This window comes from Choloepus didactylus (assembly GCF_015220235.1).
Source record: "Choloepus didactylus isolate mChoDid1 chromosome 11 unlocalized genomic scaffold, mChoDid1.pri SUPER_11_unloc1, whole genome shotgun sequence".
NCBI lineage: Eukaryota > Metazoa > Chordata > Mammalia > Pilosa > Megalonychidae > Choloepus > Choloepus didactylus.
Genome location: NW_023637577.1, coordinates 1774154 through 1797109, shown reverse-complemented (window position 1 = coordinate 1797109; position 22956 = coordinate 1774154). Strand labels below are relative to the sequence as shown.

Below are 22956 nucleotides of genomic sequence, written 5' to 3'. Positions count from 1 at the left end.
CTGAAAATTTCCCATCTTTTATGAAAGACATAAAATTGCAGATCCAGGAAGCACAGTGTGCCGCAATCAGAATAGATCCAAATAAGATCTACACCAAGACACTTAATAGTCAGATTATCAAATGTCAAAGACAGAATTCTGAAAGCAGCAAGAGAAAAGCGATTCATCACATACAAGAGACACGCAATAAGACTATGTGCGGATTTCTCAGTGGAAACCATGGAGGCGAGAAGGCAGTGGTATGTTATATTTAAGATACTGAAGGAGAGGAACTACCAACCAAGAATTTTATATCCAGTGAAGCTGTCCTTCAAAAATGAGGGAAAGTTTAAAATATTCTCAGGCTGACAGACACTGAAAGATTTTGTGAACAAGATACCTGCTCTACAGGAAATACTAAAGGGAGCAGTACACACAGATAGGGAAAGACAGGAAAGAGAGGTTTGGAGCACAATATTGAGTGATGGTAACAAAATAATAATACTAAATAATACTAAATAAAGATGACTGTGAGTAAAGTTGAGGGAGGAAGGTTGGGGTAGGTAGGATAACAGGGGGAAGGATAGAAGATACAGACCGGGACTGTGTAACTTAGTGTAACCTAGAGTGGTCAATGATTGTGATTAAATGTACAAATATGTTTGTACAAGAGGGACAACAAATGAATGTCAACTTTGCAAGGTGTTAAAAAGGGGGTAGCATTGGAGGAAAAAAATACAACCAATGCAAACTAGAGTTTATAGTTAATGGTGACATTATAATATGCTTCCACTAATTGTAACAAAGGCAATATACCAAAGTTAAATTTCTATAAGAGGTGGCTATAAGGGAGGGGTATGGGGATTCTTGGTGTTGGTGTCTGACTTTTTAATTGTATATTATTTTAATTTTATTTTTCTTTTGTTGCTTTTTAGTTGTCACCTTTTTTTCCTTTTTTTTTCTTTTTACTTTTTTACCTCTTCCTCTTTCTTTGTGGAAGAAATGGAAATGTCCTTATATATATAGTGTTGGTGAATGCATAACTAAGTGATTATACAGGGAACCATTGATTGTTTACTTAGGATGGTGTGCCAGTTGGAATATATTATGTCCCCCAAAATGACATTATCTTTGATGCAGTCTTGTGTAGGTAGGAAACGTATTGGTGTTGAGTGGGTTGGAGACTTTTGATTGGATGTTTCCTTGGAGATGTGATCACTCAACTGTGGGCGAGATCTTTCATTAGATAATTTCCATGGAAATGTGGCCCCACCCATTCAGTGTGGGCTTTCATTAGTTTACTGGAGCACTATATAAGTTCAGACAGAAGAAGCGAGCATGCTACAGCCAAGAGGGATACTTTGAAGAATGCACAGAAGCTGAGAGAGTAGCTACAGATGAGAGACAACTTGAAGACGGCCGTGGAAAGCAGACTCTTGCTCTGGAGAAGCTAAGAGAGGACAAACGCCCCAAGAGCAACTAAGAGTGACACTTTTGAGGAACTGCAGCCTAGAGAGGAATGTCCTGTGAGAAAGCCATTTTGAAACCAGAACTTTGGAGCAGAACTTTTGGAGCCTCTAATAGAGGTTTTCCAGGCACCATTGGCCATCCTCCAGTGACGGTACCCAATTGCTGATGACTTACCTTGGACACTTTATGGCATTAAGGCTGTAACTTTGTAACCAAATAAGCCCTCTTGATAAAAGCCAGTCCATCTCTGATGTTTTGCTTAACAGCAGCATTAGCAGACTAGAACAGATGGGATGTATGGTATATGACTAAAACAGTCTAAAAAACAAACAGAGGGATACAAGTGCTGGAGAAAATGTGGAGAAAGGGATGCACCTAATCACCGCTGGTGGTGAAGTAGAATGGTGTGGCCCATCTGGAGGGCAGTGTCGTGGTTCCACAGGAAGCTAAGCATGGGGTTGCCATATGGTCCTACAACTTGGTTTTTGGGTATATAGTTGGAATAACTGAAAAAAAGGACATAGGGGATATTTGCACAGTGGGGTGTATGGTGTCAGTATTCACGATTTACAGTGGATGGAGGTGACTTAAGGGTACGTCAGCTGATGAATGGAATGGCGATCTGTGAGTGGAATATTGAACTGCTACAAGGAGTGAAGTTGTGAGGTGAATGGAAATGGAGGACAGTATGTTGAGTGAAATAAACCAGAAATGAAAAGAAAAATATTATAATGCCTCAGTAATACGGGCTAACTATAATGTGCAAACTCTGAGAATTGAGTTTAAGAGCAGGGGAAGACTTATTGTAAAGGTTCCTAGACTGTAAGCTCTTACAACTGTTACATCTATAACTGAGCTGTAATGGTTATTTCTAAACTGAGATGCCAAGCTGTTTGTGTATAACCTGGTCAGTCCCTGGAACTTTGGGTATCTGTGTGACACCTGAGACTAAGAGCCAGAGAGAGTCTGGCAGTTATGAATGTCAGAATTACCCCATACAGCAGATATTAAAGGGTCTGAAAAAAGAGATAGACTTCAGAGATATGAAAGAAATGGACTTGGTTAGGACTAAGGTAAATCAGACTGAAGGGTAGAGGATGATATTGACGGCATTTTTTGAAGCTTCAGCTTCTGTGTGGGACCAAAGGAAGATATATTTATTAGGTGCAAGATGTATATTTTTTTGTAACACATTATATAATTTGACTTCTATGGTCAATTTATTTAAACAACATACTTATATGGAGCATTGATTGGGGAGTGAGGTCTGTTTGGTTTGTGCATGTTAGTGTGCTCCAATACATTCCAGAACAGTTCTGGCAGAGAATCAAGATGTATTTGCAAAGTCCCCTTGAAGGACTGTGGGAAAATGTGGAAATATTAAATTTCCCCACCTGGGGAATTAATAATATTCTCACAAGCATTAGAGGCTACCAAATTAAAAGGCCAAGCCCTCGACCTTGGGGCTTACCCTTATGAAGTTTGTTGCTACAAGGGAGAGGCTAAGCCTACTTAAAATGGTGCCTAAGCGTCAGCCCCAGAGAATCTCTTTTGGTGCTCAGATGTGACCTCTCTAAGCCAACTCTGCAGGTAAACTCATTGCCCTCCCCACTACATGGGACATGACTCTCAGGGATGTGGAACTCCCTAGCAATGTAGGACATGACTCACGGTGATGAGCTTGGCCCTGGCATTATGGGATTGAGAAAACCTTGGACCAAAAGGGGAAAGTGAGATAAAATAAAGTTTCAGTGACTGAGAGATCTCAAATAGAGTTGAGAGGTCATTCTGGACATTATTCTTATGCATTGTATAGATATCCCTTTTTAGTTTTTAGTGTATTGGAATAGCTAGAAGGAAATACCTGAAACTGTTGAACTGCAACCCAGTAGCCTTGATTCTTGAAGGTGATTGTATAACTATATAGCTTTCACTGTGTGATTGTGTGGTTATGAAAACTTTGTGGCTCCCACTCCCTTTATGCAGTGTATGGACAGATTAATAGAAAAATGAGGACAGAAAGTAAATGAATAATAGGGAGGGATGGGGGGGTAGGATGTTTTGGGTGTTCTTTTCCACTTTGACTTTTATTCTTATTCTTCTTTGTGTATGGTAATGAAAATGTACAAAAATTGAATGTTTTGATCAATTCACAAATACAGAATGAAGCTGTGAACAATTGATTGTACACTGGAGATGATTGTATTGTATGTGAATATATCTCGATAAAATTTTTTAAAAAGTGAAGTACTTAGGTATAAATTTAACAAAATATGTGTATGATCAGTATGCTGAAAACTACAAAATGCTAATGAAGAAAGCAAAGAAGACCTAAATACCATACCATGTTCATGGATTACAAGACTCAACACACTAGAGATGTCATTTCTCCCCAGGTTGATGTGTAGCTTTAATTCAATCTATCAAAACCCTGAATGACTATTGATATAGGTAAGCTGATTCTCAAACTTATGTAGAAAGGCAAAGGAGCTAGTTTAGCTAAAACAACTTTGAAAAAGAATGAAGTTGGAGGACTCAAACTACCTGACTTTAAGTTTTACTATTTAGCTACAGTAACCATGACACTGGGTATCGGTGTAGGAATTTACACATGGACAGTATGTTGAGTGAAATAAACCAGAAATGAAAAGAAAAATATTAGAATATATAGTCTGAAAACACACCAATACACCAAACTGATTTTTGACAGAGGTACAAAAGCAATTCAATGGAGGAAAGATGTATTTTCAACAAATGGTATTGGAAGAATTGGGCATTCATAGGCAAAAAAAAAAAAAAAAAAAAAAAAAGAACCTTAACATAAACATCACATCTTATACCAGAATTAGCTCAAAATGGATCCTAGATCTAAATATAAAATATAAAACATTTAGAAAAAAACATAGTTGGGGAGAGATTTTTATGACCTGCAGTTAGGTAAGGAGTTCTTAGATATGACACCAACAGCGTAATCCATAAAAGAAAAAGAATTAATAAATTGAACTTATAAAGAGTCTGAAAAGACAAGCTACAGACTGGGAGAAAAGATCTGCAAATAACATATCTGACAAAAACTTGTATCCAGAATATATAAAGAATGCTCTAGCTTAATAGTAAGAAAACAAACATTCCAACTGAAAATGGACAAAAGACTTGAACAGACACTTCACCAAAGAGGATGTATGGATGGCAAATAAGTTCATGAAAAGATGTTCAACACCATGAGCCATTAGAGAAATGCAAATTTATGATTAGATACCACTACACTCCTGTTAAAATGTCTATGATAAAAATACTGGTAATACCAAGTGCTGACAACCCTGCAGAGCCACTAGATTTTATACATTTCTGGTGGGAATGTAAAACAATACAGCCTCTGTGGAAAATAGTTTGGCAAGTGGTTATAAAGTTAAACATTAATTTACCATATGACCCAATATTTGCACTCCCAGATATATACCCAAGAAAATTGAAAACATGTTCACACAAAAACTTATATATAAATGTTCATACCAGTATTGTTCATAATAGCCAACAAGTGGAAACAACCCAAGTGTCCATCAACTGATGGATGGATAAAAAATGTGTGTGTGTGTGTGTATACACACACACACATAATGGAATATTATTCAGCCATAAAAAGTAATGAAGTACTGATACATTCTACAGTGTGGGTGAACTATGAAAACGTTATGCTAAGTGAAAGAAGCCAAACATAAAAGGCCACTTATTTGAAATGTCCAGAATAGGCAATTCCATAGAGACAGAATCAGGATATACAAGTCAGATTGATGGAGATCAATATAATAGCCAGATTACTGATAAAACCTGATTAGAATAAGCTTCATGGGTCTACTCTCCCATTTGAGTTCCCTATACTCTCTCTTTGCCCCCTACCCCTAACCTAAATTTCAAGAGCAGAGGATGTATGGTGAACTTACCCAAGGGAAAAGTTGTGTCTGTCTTGAGGGTATGGGGCTTAAAACAGAGAAAGGGTCTGAGCCATTCCTGATTTAGTTCTTGATTCTAGTTTCACTACATAATGAAGGCATTTCTTTTTCCTTGTGGCAAAGAGTGATAGGTGGAGAGAGGCCTGAAGTATCTATTGTTTTCTGTCTTGGTGAATGAGATGTCATATGTGAAGTGTGGAGGATCAGCTTTCCCCCATCACACTTACTTCATTACAATTCAGTTGATATTTCTTGAGCACTTTGCTATGTGCCAGACACTGATATTGTGCTAGACCCTAATGGGAAAGATAAGCAGCTGTATTAGTTAGGATTCTCTAGGGAAACAGAATCAACAAGAGATACCTATAAATATAAGATTTATAGAAGTGTCTCACGCAAATGTGGGTATGCACAAGTCCAAATTCTGTAGGGCAGGCAGCAAACTGGCAACTCCAGTGAACATGTTCAATGAACTCCTCAGGCAGCAAACTGGCAACTTCAATGAACGTGTTCGATGAACTCTTCAGAAAACTAACTGTCAACTTCAATGAACTCCTCAGGAAACACTTTGCTGGTTAGCCGAAGAAGCGAAGGTCCTCTGTCTGTCTCGCTTAAAAGTCTTCAGCTGACTGGATTAAGTCCAGCTGATTGCATTCTCTCATTGTGGAAGACATGCCCTTCGTTGACGTAATCAGTCACAGCTGCAGCCAATTGATGATTTTTTTATAAACCAGCCACAAATGTCCTTGCAGTAACAGGCCAGTGCTTGCTTGACCAGACACCTGGGTACCATCACCTGGCCAAGTTGACACATGAACCTAACCATCACAGCAGCTAATATTAGATTATTGTAAAGGAGTCTGGAATAGGAACTTCAGTCTTCAGCAGTATGACAAACTTTGAAAGGTTCTCATGCTTAAAAATAACAAAACAACACAAAAAACTAGGTCCTGAATGAAACTGATTTTACAGAGCTGGCCAGAATTAACAAAAATCACCAAGAAATAAAAATAAAACCAAAACCATGAGCTGAAACTGGAATGATGAGCAGCAGATTCCATTATCAACACAACAATCAGATGATAAGCTTTGGACCAACAGCTTGCTGGTATAGATGAATCTTACATTTCCAATTTAAATAAGTCCAGAATCCTGGGGAAAAAAAAGGATTCATTATCTGGGAAAGCTTAATTAGAATAACGTGTAATTGAAATGCAAATTACTTTATTAGACATTAGAAAGATGGGAGGACAAATCAACTGATGTTACTGGATTAAATTTATTAATTTAACATTTGTTGAGTCACAGACAGCATATAGGAACTAAGGTTACAGGAATGAATAAATACTAAAAGAGGTATTGTCTAATGGGAGAAAGGGATAACCAAGTGCTCTGTAAAATGCACTGTGATAAAGTAATATCATCTTATTACCATGTACATTGTACTATGGGATCATTGAAGAGAAGTGCAAGGAACTTTCTCCAAGATGGAGACAGTAATGGAGTTGGCTTCTATTTCCAATCAGTGAAACTCCCTCACCGTATCTGTTAAAACATTTTTATGGCCCCAGTGAAAAATCAGGCAAATACTGCAGTGGAATCTACTCTTGAAATATAGCTGCATGAGGCAATATTTTGTGAGTTTGCTGCTTTTTAACTGAATGCATTCCCCAATCATTCACTCCTGGGGTGACAGCTGAAATTTGATGGGCTCGAAATGTCAGGGGACAGCTCAAGGCTGGCAGAGCAGCTAGAAATTAGGGATGAATCTTAGAAGTGTGCAAACTACAAGATGCGCAAGCCCCAAAATTAGAGTACAAATTCTGCCCAAATTATTGGCTGACAGGTTAATTATTTAGGCACAGGGGAGACACTCAAGGGTTCAGGTTAAAACAGCAGCACTGCACCGGAAACAATAAGAACAGAGATATCAACCTACATTATGCGAGGGAGACAAAGTTTGCAGTTTGAATCCAGGCAAGTTATCTTTCTACTAGAACAACAAAAAAAGGCAATTTCTAGAATAATACAGTCACATCCAGTGTTGTTACAGTGTCACCTACAGTGTCCAGTTTTGAACCAAAAAAGACTAGACGTGCAAAGAAAGTGTGACCCATACTCAGGTAGAAAAGGAACAGTCAATTGAAACTGACTGTGAGTGAGCCCAAGTATTAGATTTGGCAAAGACTTAAAAGCAATTATTATTAAATATGTTCAAAGGATTAAAGAAAATATGGCATCAATGAGTGAATAGGTAGAAAATCTCAACAGAGAAATTTAAACTATAAAAATGGAAAGCTAGAATTGAGGATACAGTAACTGAAATAAAAAATTAAGTAAATGGGCACTTCAGCGAATTGAAAGTGGCAGAAGAATCAGTGAAGTTAAAGATAGATCGATAGGAATTACCCTGTTTGAAGGATAGAGACAAAGAAAATTTTTAGTAAAACTGAACAGAGCCTCAGAGACCTGTTGGGCAATAACAAGAATCCAAGATATGTGTTATTGAGAGTATTGGGCAGGAGGAGGGGGGAAGTTGTAGAAAACCTTTTGAGAAAATAATGGCTAGAATTTTCTCAAGTTTGGTGGGAAAAAAATTAACTTTCATTTCCAAGAAGCATAACAGACCCAAAACAAGAGAAACGAAACTATTATTTGACAGCCAGAGAAAAGTGATATGTTACATATCAAGAATAACAATACAATTAAAAGGTGACTGCTTATCAGAAACTGCAGAGGCCAGAAAATATTAGAATGATATATTCAAATGATGGAAAGATAAAAACATTCAGCCAGAAATTCTATATCTGGCAAAATTATCTTTCAAAAATTAAGGCAAAACAGCAGATCAAGTCGCTTCCCTCCCCACTACATGGGACTTGACTCCCAGGAATGTAAATCTCCCTGGCAATGTGGGTTGTGACTCCCAGGGATGAGCCTGGACCCTGCATCATGTGATTGAGAAAAGCCTTTGGGACCAAAAGGGAAAGAGAAATGAAACAAAATAAAGTTTCAGTGACTGAGAGATTTCAAATGGCGTCAAGAGGTCATTCTGGAGGTAACTCATATGCATTTTATAGATATCCCTCTTTAGTTTTTAGTTTGTCAGAACAGTTAGAAGGAAATATCTGAAACTGTTGAACTGCTATCCAGTATCCTTGATTCTTGAAGGCAAGTTATAGCTATATGGCTTATATGGTGTGGCTGTGTGATTTTGAAAACCTGTGACTCACACTCACCCAGTGTATGGACAAATGAGTAGAAAAATGGGGACAAAAAGTAAATGACTAAAATGGGAGAGAAGGGGTATGGGACATTTTGAGTGGGGTTTTTTTGTTTGTTTTTTTTTAATTTTTATTTTTATTCTTGTTTTTTGGAGTAATGAAAATGTTCAAAAATTGATTGTGGTGATGAATGCACAATTATATGATGATATATTGTTTTACACTTTGGATGATTGGTATGTGAATATATTTCAATAAAAATGGTAAAAAAATGAAGGGAAAAAAAGATATTTTCAGATAAACAATCTGAGAGAATTTGTTGCTAAATGATCTGCACTATGGGAAATTTAGAATAAAGAGAATGGAAACTTGAATTTACACAAACGAATGAAGCAGAAATTCTAAGTATTTGGGTAAAGAGAAAATAGTTTTCCTGCTTTATTTCTTTAAAAGATGAACAACTGTGGAAAGCAAAAATTGATATACTATATAGATGGGTGCATAATGCATATAGATGTAACATATATGACAACAAAAACACCAAGGATCAGATGTGGAGTAAATAGAAACATAATTTTACAAAATTCCCATATTTTATCTTAATTCAATATTTTACTTACACTGGAGTAAGTTGAATTTGCAATCTGTAATCCCAAGAGCAATACTAACAATAAAATTCAAAAAGATATAGCTAGAAAAACGAGAGGAAGTAGAATAGAATGAAAATATGTGATTAACAGAAAGGGGGGTAGGATAGAAGAACAGAGGAACAATAAACAGGACAAATAGAAAACAAATAGCAAGACTGTAGATTTAAAAGAAAAAATATCAACAATTAAATAATAGCAGTAAATTAAATGTAAATGAACCAAAAACCCCAATCAGAAGGCAGAGATTTTCAGACTGGACAAAAAAGCAAGAACCAACTGTGTACTATCTATATGAGATGCAGTTTAAATACAAGGGCGCAAATACATTGAGAGTAAAAAGTTATATATAAAGAATTTGGAGTGGCTTTATTAATACCAGAATATTTTGACTCCAATACAGGGAGATTTTCTAGAAACTAAGAGTGATCCTTCATAATGATAGAAAGATCAATGCAATAGAAAGCTATACCATTTATAAATACATTCCTAATGAACAGAGTTTCAAAATACATGAAGGCAAAAACTGACTGAACTAAAGAGAGAAATAATCAAAGCCACACTCATAGTTGGAGACTTAATACACCTCTCAGTAATTGATAACACAACTAGATCCCCCCAAAAGTAAGGATAGCAAAGATCTGAAGACACTATCAACTACCATGACCTGACTGACATTTATAGAACTATATTCAATAGCTGCAGAATACACATTTTTTTCAAGTGCACTGGGAACATTCATCAAGGCAGGCTATATGATAGGCTGTAAAACATCTCAACATATTTTAAAAGATTGAAATCTATATTACAGAGTATGTTTTCTGACCATAATGAAAGTAAATTAGACATCAGCAACAACCAAACAATTAGAAAAGCTCCAAGTGTCAGGAAATGAACTCTTCTAAGCAACCCATGGTCAAAGAAGAAATCACAAAGGAAATTAGAAAATATTTTGAATTATATGATAATAAAATAGCCACATATTAAAAATTTGTGGGATAAAGCCAAAGTAGTACTCACAGGGAAATTTATAGCTGTAAATGCTTATATTGAAAAAGAAAAAGGTCTAAAGTTATCTAAGCTTCCACCCTAAGAAGCAAGGAAAAGAAGAGCAAATTAAATCTAAAGTAAGTAGAAGGAAGGAAATAATAACGATAACAGAAATAAATGAAATAGAAAATGGGCAAAAACCTGTTCTTTGAAATGACCAATAAAATTAATAAATTTCTAGCTAGATTGATCAAAGACAAAAAAAATAGAGAAGACACAAGTTACCAATGTTGAGAAAGAGATAATTGGGGAAAATGATTCTATATTGAGTATAAAATTAAAAGGATAATAAGAGACCATTATGAACAATTTTATGCTGATAAATTTGACAATTTAGATGAAATGGGCAAATTCCTGGGAAAACACAAGTTACAAACCTGAGACAAGAAGAAATAGAAAATTTTAATAGCCCTATATCTACTAAATAAATTGAATGTGTAATTTAAAACCTTTCTACCAAGCAAATTTTCAGCTCAGATGCTTTGCTGTTGCATTCTATCAAACTTTTAAAGAAGATACAGTACCAAACACCTAAATAGACATGTAGGGAATAATTCCCAAGTCATTTCATAAGGCCAGTTTTATTCCGGTAGCAAAACCAGAAAAAGAAATTACAAGAATGGAAAATTACAAATGAATATCCCTCATGAACATGTAGAAATTCTTAACGAAATATTGATATGTTTAACCCAACATAATATAAAAAAGGAACTACATCATAACCAAATTTTTCCCAGGATTGCAAGGTGAATTTAACATTAGAAAATCAATATAATTTCTGATATTAATGGAACGAAGGAGAAAATCTTATGATTGATCATCTCAGTAGGTGTAGAAGAAGCAGTCAACAAAATTCAACACCTGTTCCAAATTAAAATTCTCTGCAAACCAGGAAAAGAAGGAACTTCCTCAACCTGATAAAGGACATCAGTGAAAAAACCATAACTAACATTATATATTAATGATGCAAGACTGCAATTCTTCCCTCTAAGTTCAAGATCAAAGCAAGGATGTCTGCTCCTACTACTTCTATTCAGAATTATACTGGATGTCTTAGTCACTGTAACAAGACAATAAAAAGAAATAACTGGCATGCAGATTGGAAAGGAAGAAGTGAAACTTCTTTGTTCACCAATAACATGATTGCTTATATTGAAAATCCTAAGGAATCTTCAAAGAAAAAGTTATTTGAAGTAGTAAATGAATTTAGCAAAATATAAGATACAGGATTAAAACATAAATTGTAGTATTGCTATATATTAGCAATGAACAATTGGAAAAGGAAATAAAGATATATCTACATTTTCAATATCACTAAAAATATTAAATGCTTGGGAATAAATCTAACAAAATATGTCCAAAATTTGTACATTAAAAACTACAAAACACCATTGGAAGAAATTAAAAGAGACCTAAATATACCTTGTTTGTGTATTGGAAGACTCAATATTATTAAGGCATCACTCTCTAAATTGATGTATAAGTATATGTATGTGTTCAACACAATCCCAATCAAAATTCCAGCAGACTTTTTTCTGTAGAAATTGAGAAAGCAAATCTAAATTTTATGAAAAGGCAAACAATCTAGAATAACCAAAGCAATTTTAGGGGGAAAAAAATTGGAGGGCTTACTATCTCAAGCTATAGTAATAAAGCTTGAGTGTGATATCGGTAATAGGTAGACATTTAGATCAATGGAACAGAATTGAAAGTCTAGAAATAGACCCACACATTTATGGTCACTTAATTTTCAAAAAGTTGCCTAGGCAATTTGATAAGGAAATGAAAATGTCTTTTCAACAAATGGTACTGGAACAATTGGATATCTATATGGGAAAAAGTGAACATCAATCCTTACCTCTCACCAAATAATAAAAGTTAACTCAAAATGAACCAAAGACCTAAAGGTAAAAGCTAAAACTATAGAATTTATAGAAGAAAACATAGGAGAAAATCTTTGGGGTAGGCAAAGATGTCTTGGGTAAGATTTAAAAAAAAAAAAAAAAATGAAAAGTGTTTGATAATTTGGACTTAAAATTTAAAACATCTGCTTTTCAAAAGACACCATTAAGAAAACAAAAAGGCAAGCCACAGAAAAGGAGAAAATATTCACAATACATATATACAATGTGTGTATTTGTATTTGGCATATATCCAAAAGACAAACAAATCAATTTTATAAAATGTGCAAAATGATTTGAAAAGATACTTCACAAAACAATGATAAATGAGTAGCCAAAACACACAAGAAAGAATGCTCGAAACTGTCTGTCTTCAGCAAAATGTAAATGAAAACTGCAGTGAGATAGTGCTACCTGCCCATTGAAATGGCTAAAATTTTAAGAATTGACAGTACTGAGCATTGGTGAGAATATGGAGCCAACCGAAAGTTTTAGTACACTGCTGGTGGGAATCTAAAATAGTTTAATCACTTTGAAAAAAAATTTTGTCACAGTTTCTTAAAAGATTAAACATATACCACCACTATGACACAGCAGTTTCACTCCTAGATACTTACCCAAAAGAAATGAAAACATGTCCACACAAACACTTGCACATGACTTTTATAGCAGCTTTATGGCTCATTGCCCCAAACTGGAAACAATCCAAACATCCATTGACATCAGTGTGGTAGACCCATATGATCAAATATTACTTAGCAATGAAAAGGAGCAAACTTCTGCTACCTGCAACAACATGGATGAATCTCAGAAACATGATGCTAAGTGAAAGAATCCAGGCACAAAAGAGTACCTGCTGTATGATTCCACTTAGGTGAAATTCTAGAAAATGCAAACTAATCTAGATTGACAGTGATTGCTTTAGGGGCCAAGGAAACATTGGGGGGTGGGGTGGAAATGATCTGTATGTTGATGTGGTAGTGCTAAAATTCTTGAAATTGTATGCTTTATGTAGTTTGTTGTACATAAATTATACCTCAAAAAAAGTGATTAATAACAAAAAGGAGCACTTGCTGAACCATAGTACTAACTTTTCCTACCTTCCCCATTATTCAGAAAGGAGATGATGTGTGTCTCCAAATCTACCACATTGAAAGCTGGCCAGTGAACTAAAATGCTTCCTTTCTATACCTTGTTCTCTTCCTCACTGTCTTCCCCCAGGTGGAGGAAGAAAGAGAAACCCGTTTCTTGGAGAGAAAGTGAAGGTTTTCTTATAAAACATGTTGGAAGAAAAAAAAGACGTTACTGCCTCAGCTTGGGGCGGGGAGGTTCTGTGAGCTTCTAAGTCTTCAGCTTTGTGAGTTCAAGTAGTCCTACACTGATGCTTATTGATCTGGGTGCTGGTGAGAGAGATGAATGAGACACACACTCTGTCCTTAAAGGATTAAGCTGAAGCTCCTTATCAGCCTTTTTGCTTACTAATGCATTTATTGACTAAATGAATAAATGAATTAATTTCCTTGATATTTAGTGGGTAAGAGAAGCATGTTCTGGTCTTTACAACCTGGGAGCCCACTGGTGCATCATACTTTACTATACTTTGTTTGACGAACAGTGTTTTCAGTTTGAATGCCTTTGTTTGCCACATTCCCCACAGTGCCCCGCTGTGATATACCAAGCCTGCTTCACTTGCATGCATTTATCTATCTGGCCCTGAAGGCATTTTAGTTTTCCACCCTTAAAAAGCCAATAAGTACAATAATCATTGCAGGCACTGAAAGGTCAGTGCAGGTGCAATGAGGACCTGTGGGAGGAAACGGTTAATTTAATCTAGGATGAGAAGTGACATGGAAAGATTTCCCACACAGTGATATCTGTGCTGAGTCTTGCAAGACAAGAAGCTTCCAGGCAATCAAAGGGATGATAGTCCAGGCAAAGCAAAGAACATCAGCAAATGTGAAAATAAAGATACTTAAGAAAGCATGGCACATTTGGGGATCTGAGGTAGTCCTGTATGGTTTGATCATGTGAGAAAGGAAAATAGCCAAGTGGCTAGAGGTAGCTATGGGCCTTATTATGAAGAACATTATGTGCCTTACTAAGACATTGGGCTTTATCCTGAGACTTCATATGGAACTACTGATGAGTTTTAAATGAGAGAGACATGGTGATGTTGCATTTTAGCAGTTGGCAATGGAAGAGGAGTTGAGTTCAGACCCTCTGTGGCCCTGTAGTAATTGTGTACAATTCGGCTGGCAGTTTAGAGAGCCACCGAAGGCTTCTGGAGCAGGGCAGTGATACTGTATGGCGCTTCCTAGGAACAAGGCATTAGGTTTCAACAAGCAATCCCTCTTCCAGGATAAGGTTCACTCCAGCTGCTCCCTTGACCCACCCAGAATCCTGTGCTCTGCTTTGAGCATTTATTAAGAGAAATAGCTGTGGTAGCAGCCATAGCATTGGCAGTCCTGGGGTAACAGTGGCCGTGGTGCCCAACGAGGTAAGGAGACACCTGGAAGGTAGAGCGGGACTGTTATAGACTCACAGTACAGAGGTTGATTACCGTGCCCCTGGCTGGCATCATCAGATTCTGTCAACTACCTAATGTTTTGCTGAGGAACAGGGGTTTTCTAGTAATTAATGCTAGTTAGGACTCAGACTTAAGACTTTTGGTTTTATTTATTTATTTATTTTTGGCTTTTTTTTTTAATTATTGCTTTTTATCTTCATTTTATTGAGATATATTCACATACCACGCAGTCATACGAAACAAATCGTACATTCGATTGTTCACAGTACCATTACATAGTTGTACATTCATCACCTAAATCAATCCCTGACGCCTTCATTAGCACACACACAAAAATAACAAGAATAATAATTAAAGTGAAAAAGAGCAATTGAAGTAAAAAAGAACACTGGGTACCTTTGTCTGTTTGTTTGTTTGTTTCCTTCCCCTATTTTTCTACTCATCCATCCATAAACTAGACAAAGTGGAGTGTGGTCCTTATGGCTTTCCCAATCCCATTGTCACCCCTCATAAGCTACATTTTTATACAGCTGTCTTCGAGATTCATGGGTTCTGGGTTGTAGTTTGATAGTTTCAGGTATCCACCACCAGCTACCCCAATTCTTTAGAACCTAAAAAGGGTTGTCTAAAGTGTGCGCAAGAGTGCCCACCAGAGTGACCTCTCGGCTCCTTTTGGAATCTCTCTGCCACTGAAGCTTATTTCATTTCCTTTCACATCCCCCTTTTGGTCAAGAAGATAAGACTTTTGGTTTTATAACCCCTATTATATTATGCTCCATCTCTCAATTTAGACTGATTACATACTGAAGTATGTTCTACATTCCTAGAGAAAGGAGATAGACCTGGGTTTCAATATGACTCTGGCACTTAGTTGTATAATTCTTAGGTAAATAACCTAACCCCTCTAAACTTCGGTTTCCCCTTCTACATCTTAGAGGTAACAATGCCTACCTTAAAGGATCATTGTGAAAATTAAAGATACCATGTACTAAAAAACACATTTTTTAGCACATAGTAGATTCTCTTGTATTAGCTTCCCTTCTTGTTTAGCTTCTGTTGTAAGTAATAATGTATATCTGCTTTTCCAAACAAAGGTTGCTTTGTACTTTGCAAATTAAGGTTGAATGTGCCCCTGTCCCCACTGGATCAGAAAAATTTCCCCTAGTAATACACGTGTGACATTTGAATAATTTTAGAAGGCAGAGAAATTGACAGCTTTGACAGAACAAAATGTTGACCAAAGAAAATAAATTAACGTTTATGTTATACAGGATGACATTATCAGTGAAGTGAAAAGGTAAAATAATACTCATCTCTAAAAGTTAGGACTTAAGTTTTCTTAGATAAAGCTGAGAATCCCTGCTTGACCTCTTATCTTCTCACAATCCTTCAACAGGACTTCATTGACTTAACTAAAGAAACCAGACCAAGGGCAAAGGATCACAGTGGACTCTGTGTGATCGACCTGACAAGAACTGACGAGGAGACTAGGCCTATTGCCACCCTTGACTTGACTGTAGAACCTGTTGCTCCTTCTCAGAAGGAGCCCACAGGTGTTCAGACATGTGTCAGCCTCTCCAGCAAAGAGGTGATGGATGGCCGGGTAGACCGAAGCTCTTGGCCTGTTGCACAGAGAATCATTAACAGTGATCCTGTGGATCTGGACCTGCTGGAAGAGACCACATGTGAAGGTCCCCAACCTCCCACATCCATCAGTGGAGGCTCTGTTTATCCAGTGGAGCCGAGCTGTAGCTCAACAACATTTAAAGGTGACCTTGGCTTCTTGGCAAGCCTACAGCTGACTTCAGATGTTCCCTCCCTCTCCCCAACAGGCAATAATGGTAGCAGCAACAATCAAAGGGCACCACTGCCATGCCCATTGCAAACCTCGCCATGCCCACCACGAGCCTCTTCATGCCCACCACAAGCCTTGTCATGCCCACTACAAACCATGCAGTGCCGACTAGAAACCTTGCCTCACCCACCTCAAGAGATGCCATGCCTTCCTCGAGATGTGCCATGTCCTTCTCGAATGGTGCCATGCCCTCCTCAAGGCATGCCGTGCCTTCCTCGAGATGTGCCATGTCCTCCTCAAAGTGTGCCAGGCCCTCCTCTAGCAGCACCATGCCCTCCTCAAGATGTGCCAGGACCTCCTCTAGCTGCGCCATGCCCTCCTCACGGTGTGCCATGCCCTCCTCTACCTGTGCCATGCCTTTCTCGAGATGTGCCATGTCCTCCTCTAGCTGTGCCATGCCTTTCTCACGGTGTGCCATGTCCTCCTCTAGCTGTGCCACGTCTTCCTCGAGATGTTCCACGTCCGCCTCAAGGTGTGCCATGCCTTCCTCAAGGTGTGCCATGCCATCCACAAGCTGTGCCATGCCCTCCTCAAGGTGTGCCATATCCTCCTCAAGGTGTGCCATGCCTTCCTCAAGGTATGCCATACGGTCCTCAAGCTGTGCCATGCCATCCACAAGGTGTGCCATCCCTTCCTCAAGCTGTGCCATGCCCTCAGCAGAATATGCCAAGCCCACCTCAAAACTCATCATGGCCTCCTCAACACTCACCAAGCCCACCTCAAGATTCACTCTGCCTATGTCAGGACTTATTGTTTCCACCTCAAGACTCATCACGCCCACCTCAGGACTCCCTGGGCCTACCTCACAATGTACCTGGCCCACCTCAAAGCAGATCCTATCCACAAGATGTGACATACCTGCGAGATATGCCACAGTCACTGCAAGATGTGCCACAGTCATCAGGAGACATGCCACATTCACCTAGAGGTATGCCACACTCACCTAGAGATATGCCACACTTACCAGGAGATGTGCCACTCTTGCCTGGAGACGTGACACACTCACCTGAAAATGTGCTACACTCCCCTGGAGATGTGCCACACTCACTTAGAGACCTGCCTGGCTTACCACAGGACAAGCGTAACCCTCCCCAGAATGACATACAGAGCCGTGACACCCCAATGGATATTTCCGCTCCATCCTCACAGAGCTGCTCTCCCAGTCCACAGTCTTCACAGTGTGAAACTCCTTTGGAGAAAGTTCCTTGGCTCTCTGTCCTTGAAACCCCAACCAGAAGAGAGATATCACTATCAGAGCCCGCCAACCCCGAGCTTGCCCAGGTACAAGCACCAACCCCACGAGGTGGGTTGTCCAACAGACCATGCCTGCATAGACTGAAGTACTTCTTGCGACCTCCAGTGCATCACCTCTTCTTCCAGACACTAATACCAGATAAAGACTCAAGAGAGGTGAGCTAGCATCTCTTCCCCTAAGGATTGGTGTCCTTTGTGTAGGCCAAAGATAAGACTAGCGTGCCTGGAGTCTGTGGTTGAGATAACAGGCCCAGTATAGATTTGATATTTTTCTCTTTCCCCTACTTGCGGAGACCATTCAGTGTAGAGTTTCAGATCTGGATTCAAAGTTTAGCCCCACAGTTAAAAATTGGTGTATAAATCACTTTACCTTTCTGTGCCTCAGTTTTCCTATCTGCAAAATGGAGATAAAAGCATACCTCACAAGGCTATTATATGAGATGACATATATAAAGTGCCTGTTAGAGTGTCTGGCTCATTCTAGGCCTTTATCAAATGCTTATAAAATAATCACCCATAGTGCTAAATCACTTAGCATTTATTATTGTTAATAATTTGGTTTATTTCCTTTCTGGTTTGTTTTTTATACTTATGCATTTTAACTTTTTTAATAATTGGGATGACATTGTATAAAGGTATATACATACGTACGTATATACACATATATTTATAGTATACACACATATATATATTATTATTGTTGTTTATAGAGAGTAGAAAGTAGGAGTTAAAAGGATAGCTCTGGAGTTACAACACCTATGTTTGAAACCAGCCTCTGCCATATGTTGCATGACAAGTATTTAATCTTTCTAAATGTCAGATTCCTTATATGTAAAGTAGGAATAATAACAGTGTGTATTTCTTAGGGTTCTGAGAATTAAATGAAAATAAATTGTCTAAAAAATTATCATTATTATTATATTCCCATATCATTAAAAATTATAAGCAAACTTTTTAATGTTTTTTCCCTTCTGATTATAAAAGGAGTGTGTGCTTATTTTGGAAAAATTGAAAAACACAAAGGAGAATAAAGAAGAAATAATTACCTATAATTCCCCCACTCAGATACAAGAAAACCACTTTTAACATTTTCTCTCCCAATCTTTAATACATACTTTTTTTGAAAAACAACTTAATATTTATGTTGTCTCAAAAGACAGCAAAATGAGATTCTTCTTCTAACAATAAAATTTGTCTAAATGTCTTTATCAGTTTTAGTATCTGCTATAGCATTGCAACTACTCCTAAATCTCTTGTCACCCTCACCTCGAAATCAGATCACCCTAGCTTTTGACTCTAGTACTTTCCTTTCTATGCTATATTTTAACACGGAGGAAATTGTATTGTATGTAGGATTTTGAATTCTGATTTCAATTTAATGTAAGCATTTTCCTGTGTCATTAGAAGTTCTTTAGGTAAGACTTTCCTACCTGTTTTTTCAAATTATAAAATATTAGAAGTGCACAAAAACTTGGCTGTCTTCAATCTGTTGCCAAACCTCTCATTTTTCTGTGAGGGAAACCCATCCTGATTCATTTCATTTTATCTCTACAGAACATGGGTCGAAAATTAGAGCCCATCCCTCATCGAAGACTAAGAATGGTGACAAACACCATTGAAGAAAATTTTCCCTTGGGAACTGTGCAGTTTTTGATGGACTTTGTATCACCCCAGCATTACCCACCTGGAGAAATTGTAGCTCACATCATCCAGAAAATCCTGCTGAGTAGCTGTGAGACCGTGGATGTCCTAAAGGAGGCCTACATGCTTCTCATGAAAATTCAACAGTATGGACCTTCCCAGCTAGCTGCTTCTAGACAAATCTAGGAAACCCGGACTTGGGGCAGAGCTTTCTCTTGCCTAAGCTTTATTCAGCTGACCATTAGGGAGGCCGACTTAGTATATTAGTGTTATTTGGGTTGCAAGTGAATGGGAAATCCAAACCAAACTGATTTTAACTGCTGGTAAAAGAAAATGTAATGGCTCGTGTTGCTAGAAACCTGGGGGTCAGGTGTGACTTGAGAAAGTGTTCAGAACTGGTCACCCAGATCCTTTTCCAGCTCTGATTTGGTTCTGTTTTCAGGTTCCATGTGGTAGCCCTCAGCTTCAGGCTTTTAAGACATTCCCTGTGGGAGAAAGTTTCCATTTCCCTGAAGTCACACAGGACTTCTAAAATTGAGTCTTGAAGGGTTCCATTGGCCTAACATGAGACACGTGTCCATCTTTGAAACAGTCACTTTGAACTTAGGGCAGGAATATCATGATTGGCTCGACAGGTCACAAGCCTCATCCTGGGGTCCTGGTCGATAGGTAAAGCCAGCTGGCTGCATATGGACTAAAAGTGGTAGTTAGTTTCTTCAAGGCAAAATGGGATACTAATGCCTCCAAAAGAGTGAGTAAACACAGGGTAGCAAAAATACAGTGACTCTCCACTGTACACAAATTGAGGTGGTACAGTACTAGATAGTGAGCAAGCATACTCAGGATAAAAGGATGCATTTTTCTTTTATCAGCTTCCAGATCCCAGCCCTTCTTCCACTAAACTCTCCAGAATTCTAATGGATGTTACTTGACTTCCAGGCTACATCCAGCCAACGCCAAGACAGTGGAGTGGGACTGGAAGCTGCTTACCTATGTCATGGAGGAAGAGGTAAGATAACAATTATAAAGGTGTATCTTTTGCAGGGGCAGTTTTAACTAGAAAAAGAAGCGACAGCAAATCAGGTAGTAAAGTCTTTGCCTTTATTCCCTCCTTATGCTCCTACCCCCACAAAAAATCCTATTGAGATGGTATGTGCTGTCTTCCAATTGGACTGAATACATTCATTTATCCCCTCTCCCTCTTGAGATTCCATTAAAAGTAATAGTAAGTGAATAGAGAAAATTATAATGTACTTAAGTAGGACAATAAATTTGAACAAAGTTTTGGAATTTGAGTGATGACTGATGAAGCTTGGCAGAGAAAGCCACAGGCTACAGCCAAGGAGGCAGGCTATCCTTTAGAACACTAGAGAGGCTTTGGACTCAGAAACACAATGTATATTGGAGGGTAGGAGTGAAATATAGGCTGCAAATGGATAATTGTTGAAAGTCTGTGGATAGAACAGGCCACCTCTCCATTCTTGAGTACAGAAAGTTCAGGAACCAGCTTACCTACCCTTTACACAAAAAAAAACAGGATTCATTGTCTAAAGAAATTGAATGAACCATATATAATAAATGAGGACAGCTAATATAGAGTTGGTGCCACCCAAAAATAGTCTTCCACATTCTGATCTTTAGAGGTCCCTAAGCATAATTGCCTACTTTCTGCCAACTCACCCAAAAGCAATTGGATGAACAAATTATCTTCAACCTAGAATTCTGTACACAGCCAAACTATTAGTCAAATGTGAGGATAAAATAAAGACATTTTCAGACATGCGGGAACTTGAAAATATGTCCCCATGCCCCATTTCTTAGGAGGTTACTTGAGAGTATGCATCAGAAGATTGAGGGAGTAATCAAAAATGAGGAAGACATGGGACCCAGGAAACACTAGATCTAATCTAGGAAAGTAAGGAAAAGAAGTCCCAGGATGATGGAAAATAGCAGGCCTAGGGAGAGCTGGTCCAGTTTGCTAATGCTGCCATTATGCAAAACAGCAAAAATGGATTGGCTTTTATAATGGGGGTTTATTTGGTTACACAATTACAATCTTCAGGCCATAAAGTGTCTGAGATAAGGCATCAACAGTCGTGTACCTTCACTGGAGGATGGCCAATGGTGTCTGGAAAACTTCTGTTAGCTGGGAAGGCACGTGGCTGACATCTGCTCCAGAGTTCTGGTTTCAAAAGGGCTTTCGCCCAGGACGTTCCTCTCTAGGCTGCAGCAGTTCCTTCTGTCAGTGAACACTTTCATAGGACTCCAGGGATTCAATTAAGACCCACCCTGAATGAGTGGGGAAACACCTCCATGGAAATTATCCAGTCAAAGGTCTCGCCCACAGTTGATTGAGTCACATCTCCATGGAAACACTCAATCAAAGGATTCTAACCTAATCAACACTAATTTGTCTGCCCCCACAAGATTGCATCAAAGAACATGGCGTTTTGGGGACACAATACATCCAAACTGGCACAGGAGCATTCAACCCAGATTGGAGCAAAAGGACAGAGGGCTTTAGGAAAAAGCAATCTGGAAAAGAAGGGTATTCTCAAGATTCAACATCATTCTTGGGGAGTTGGAAGAAGTAATATGATAATGGCAGGCATTGTAGGGCAAATAAAAAGTTCCAGAAAAAGACAAAAAGCTTCCTAGGAAAGGAACTATTTCCTTAGTATTCCACATGAATTTACAGTAAAAGAAATAATTTAAAAATAGTCCTGGATATTCTAAACACTACTTAGTTATAGCATTTAGAATCAATTTATAATCAAAGCATAGAAGATAATTTTATGAGCCTTTACAATGTAAAATGAAAAGTATAGAAGATAAAAGTTGAGGGACAAAAAGAGATAGAATCTGAAAATACTACGGCTGTTAACATCCTTATCTTACAAAATGGGGAGTCAAAAGATACTGTGTAGATGATAAAACATAAATTGAGACAAATGTTTTTGAAAGAAAAGAGGTGGGGGAGTGGCATAAGTAAGTTAAATCCTTATCTATCTTAGCAGAAATCAGAAGATAATGTTAAAGTTGATAAATAGTGGTAAAAGCATATTTCTTTAGAGATATTTAGGGTAACTTTCAGAAGTGAGAGTTGAAAATTATTCCCTCTAGGAAACTGCAGGGGACAATTGGTGGTGTGGGATGGTGTCAGTAGAAGACCTACTTTCATCACAAATCTAGAAGAAATACTTGATTTTTTAAAATCCATTTCAATCAATTATTAAAGATTAGAGAAAAAATACATGCATTTGGAAGACAAAGATATCCTGTCCTCACCTCCCAAAAAAGAGAGAAAGAAAATGGTATGTACTTAGAATGGTCATTCTTTTTCCTGCTGACTGCACCATTCCCTGGTCCATAAATTTATATGCCTACCCCTTGAAGTATGAGTAGTTCCCACTGAGTCCAGAAACAGTTTGGTGCCTTCTTGTTTTTTGAAGTTTCAA

The 22956-nt window shown here is 37.9% G+C and overlaps 1 protein-coding gene across 2 annotated transcripts in view; it reads left to right on the top strand.

Annotated features, from left to right (window-relative positions):
- Positions 1 to 22956, top strand: part of SIMC1 (SUMO interacting motifs containing 1) — a 107701-nt gene that overhangs the window by 60440 nt on the left and 24305 nt on the right. Inside the window, exons 2-4 of one of the 2 annotated variants that reach the window (XM_037823069.1) lie at positions 16145 to 18013; positions 19412 to 19644; positions 20438 to 20507. In XM_037823069.1, the coding sequence (XP_037678997.1) occupies positions 16145 to 18013; positions 19412 to 19644; positions 20438 to 20507 (2172 nt within the window). The remainder of the gene's footprint in view (positions 1 to 16144; positions 18014 to 19411; positions 19645 to 20437; positions 20508 to 22956) is intronic. The other variant, XM_037823070.1, reaches the window with a different exon arrangement.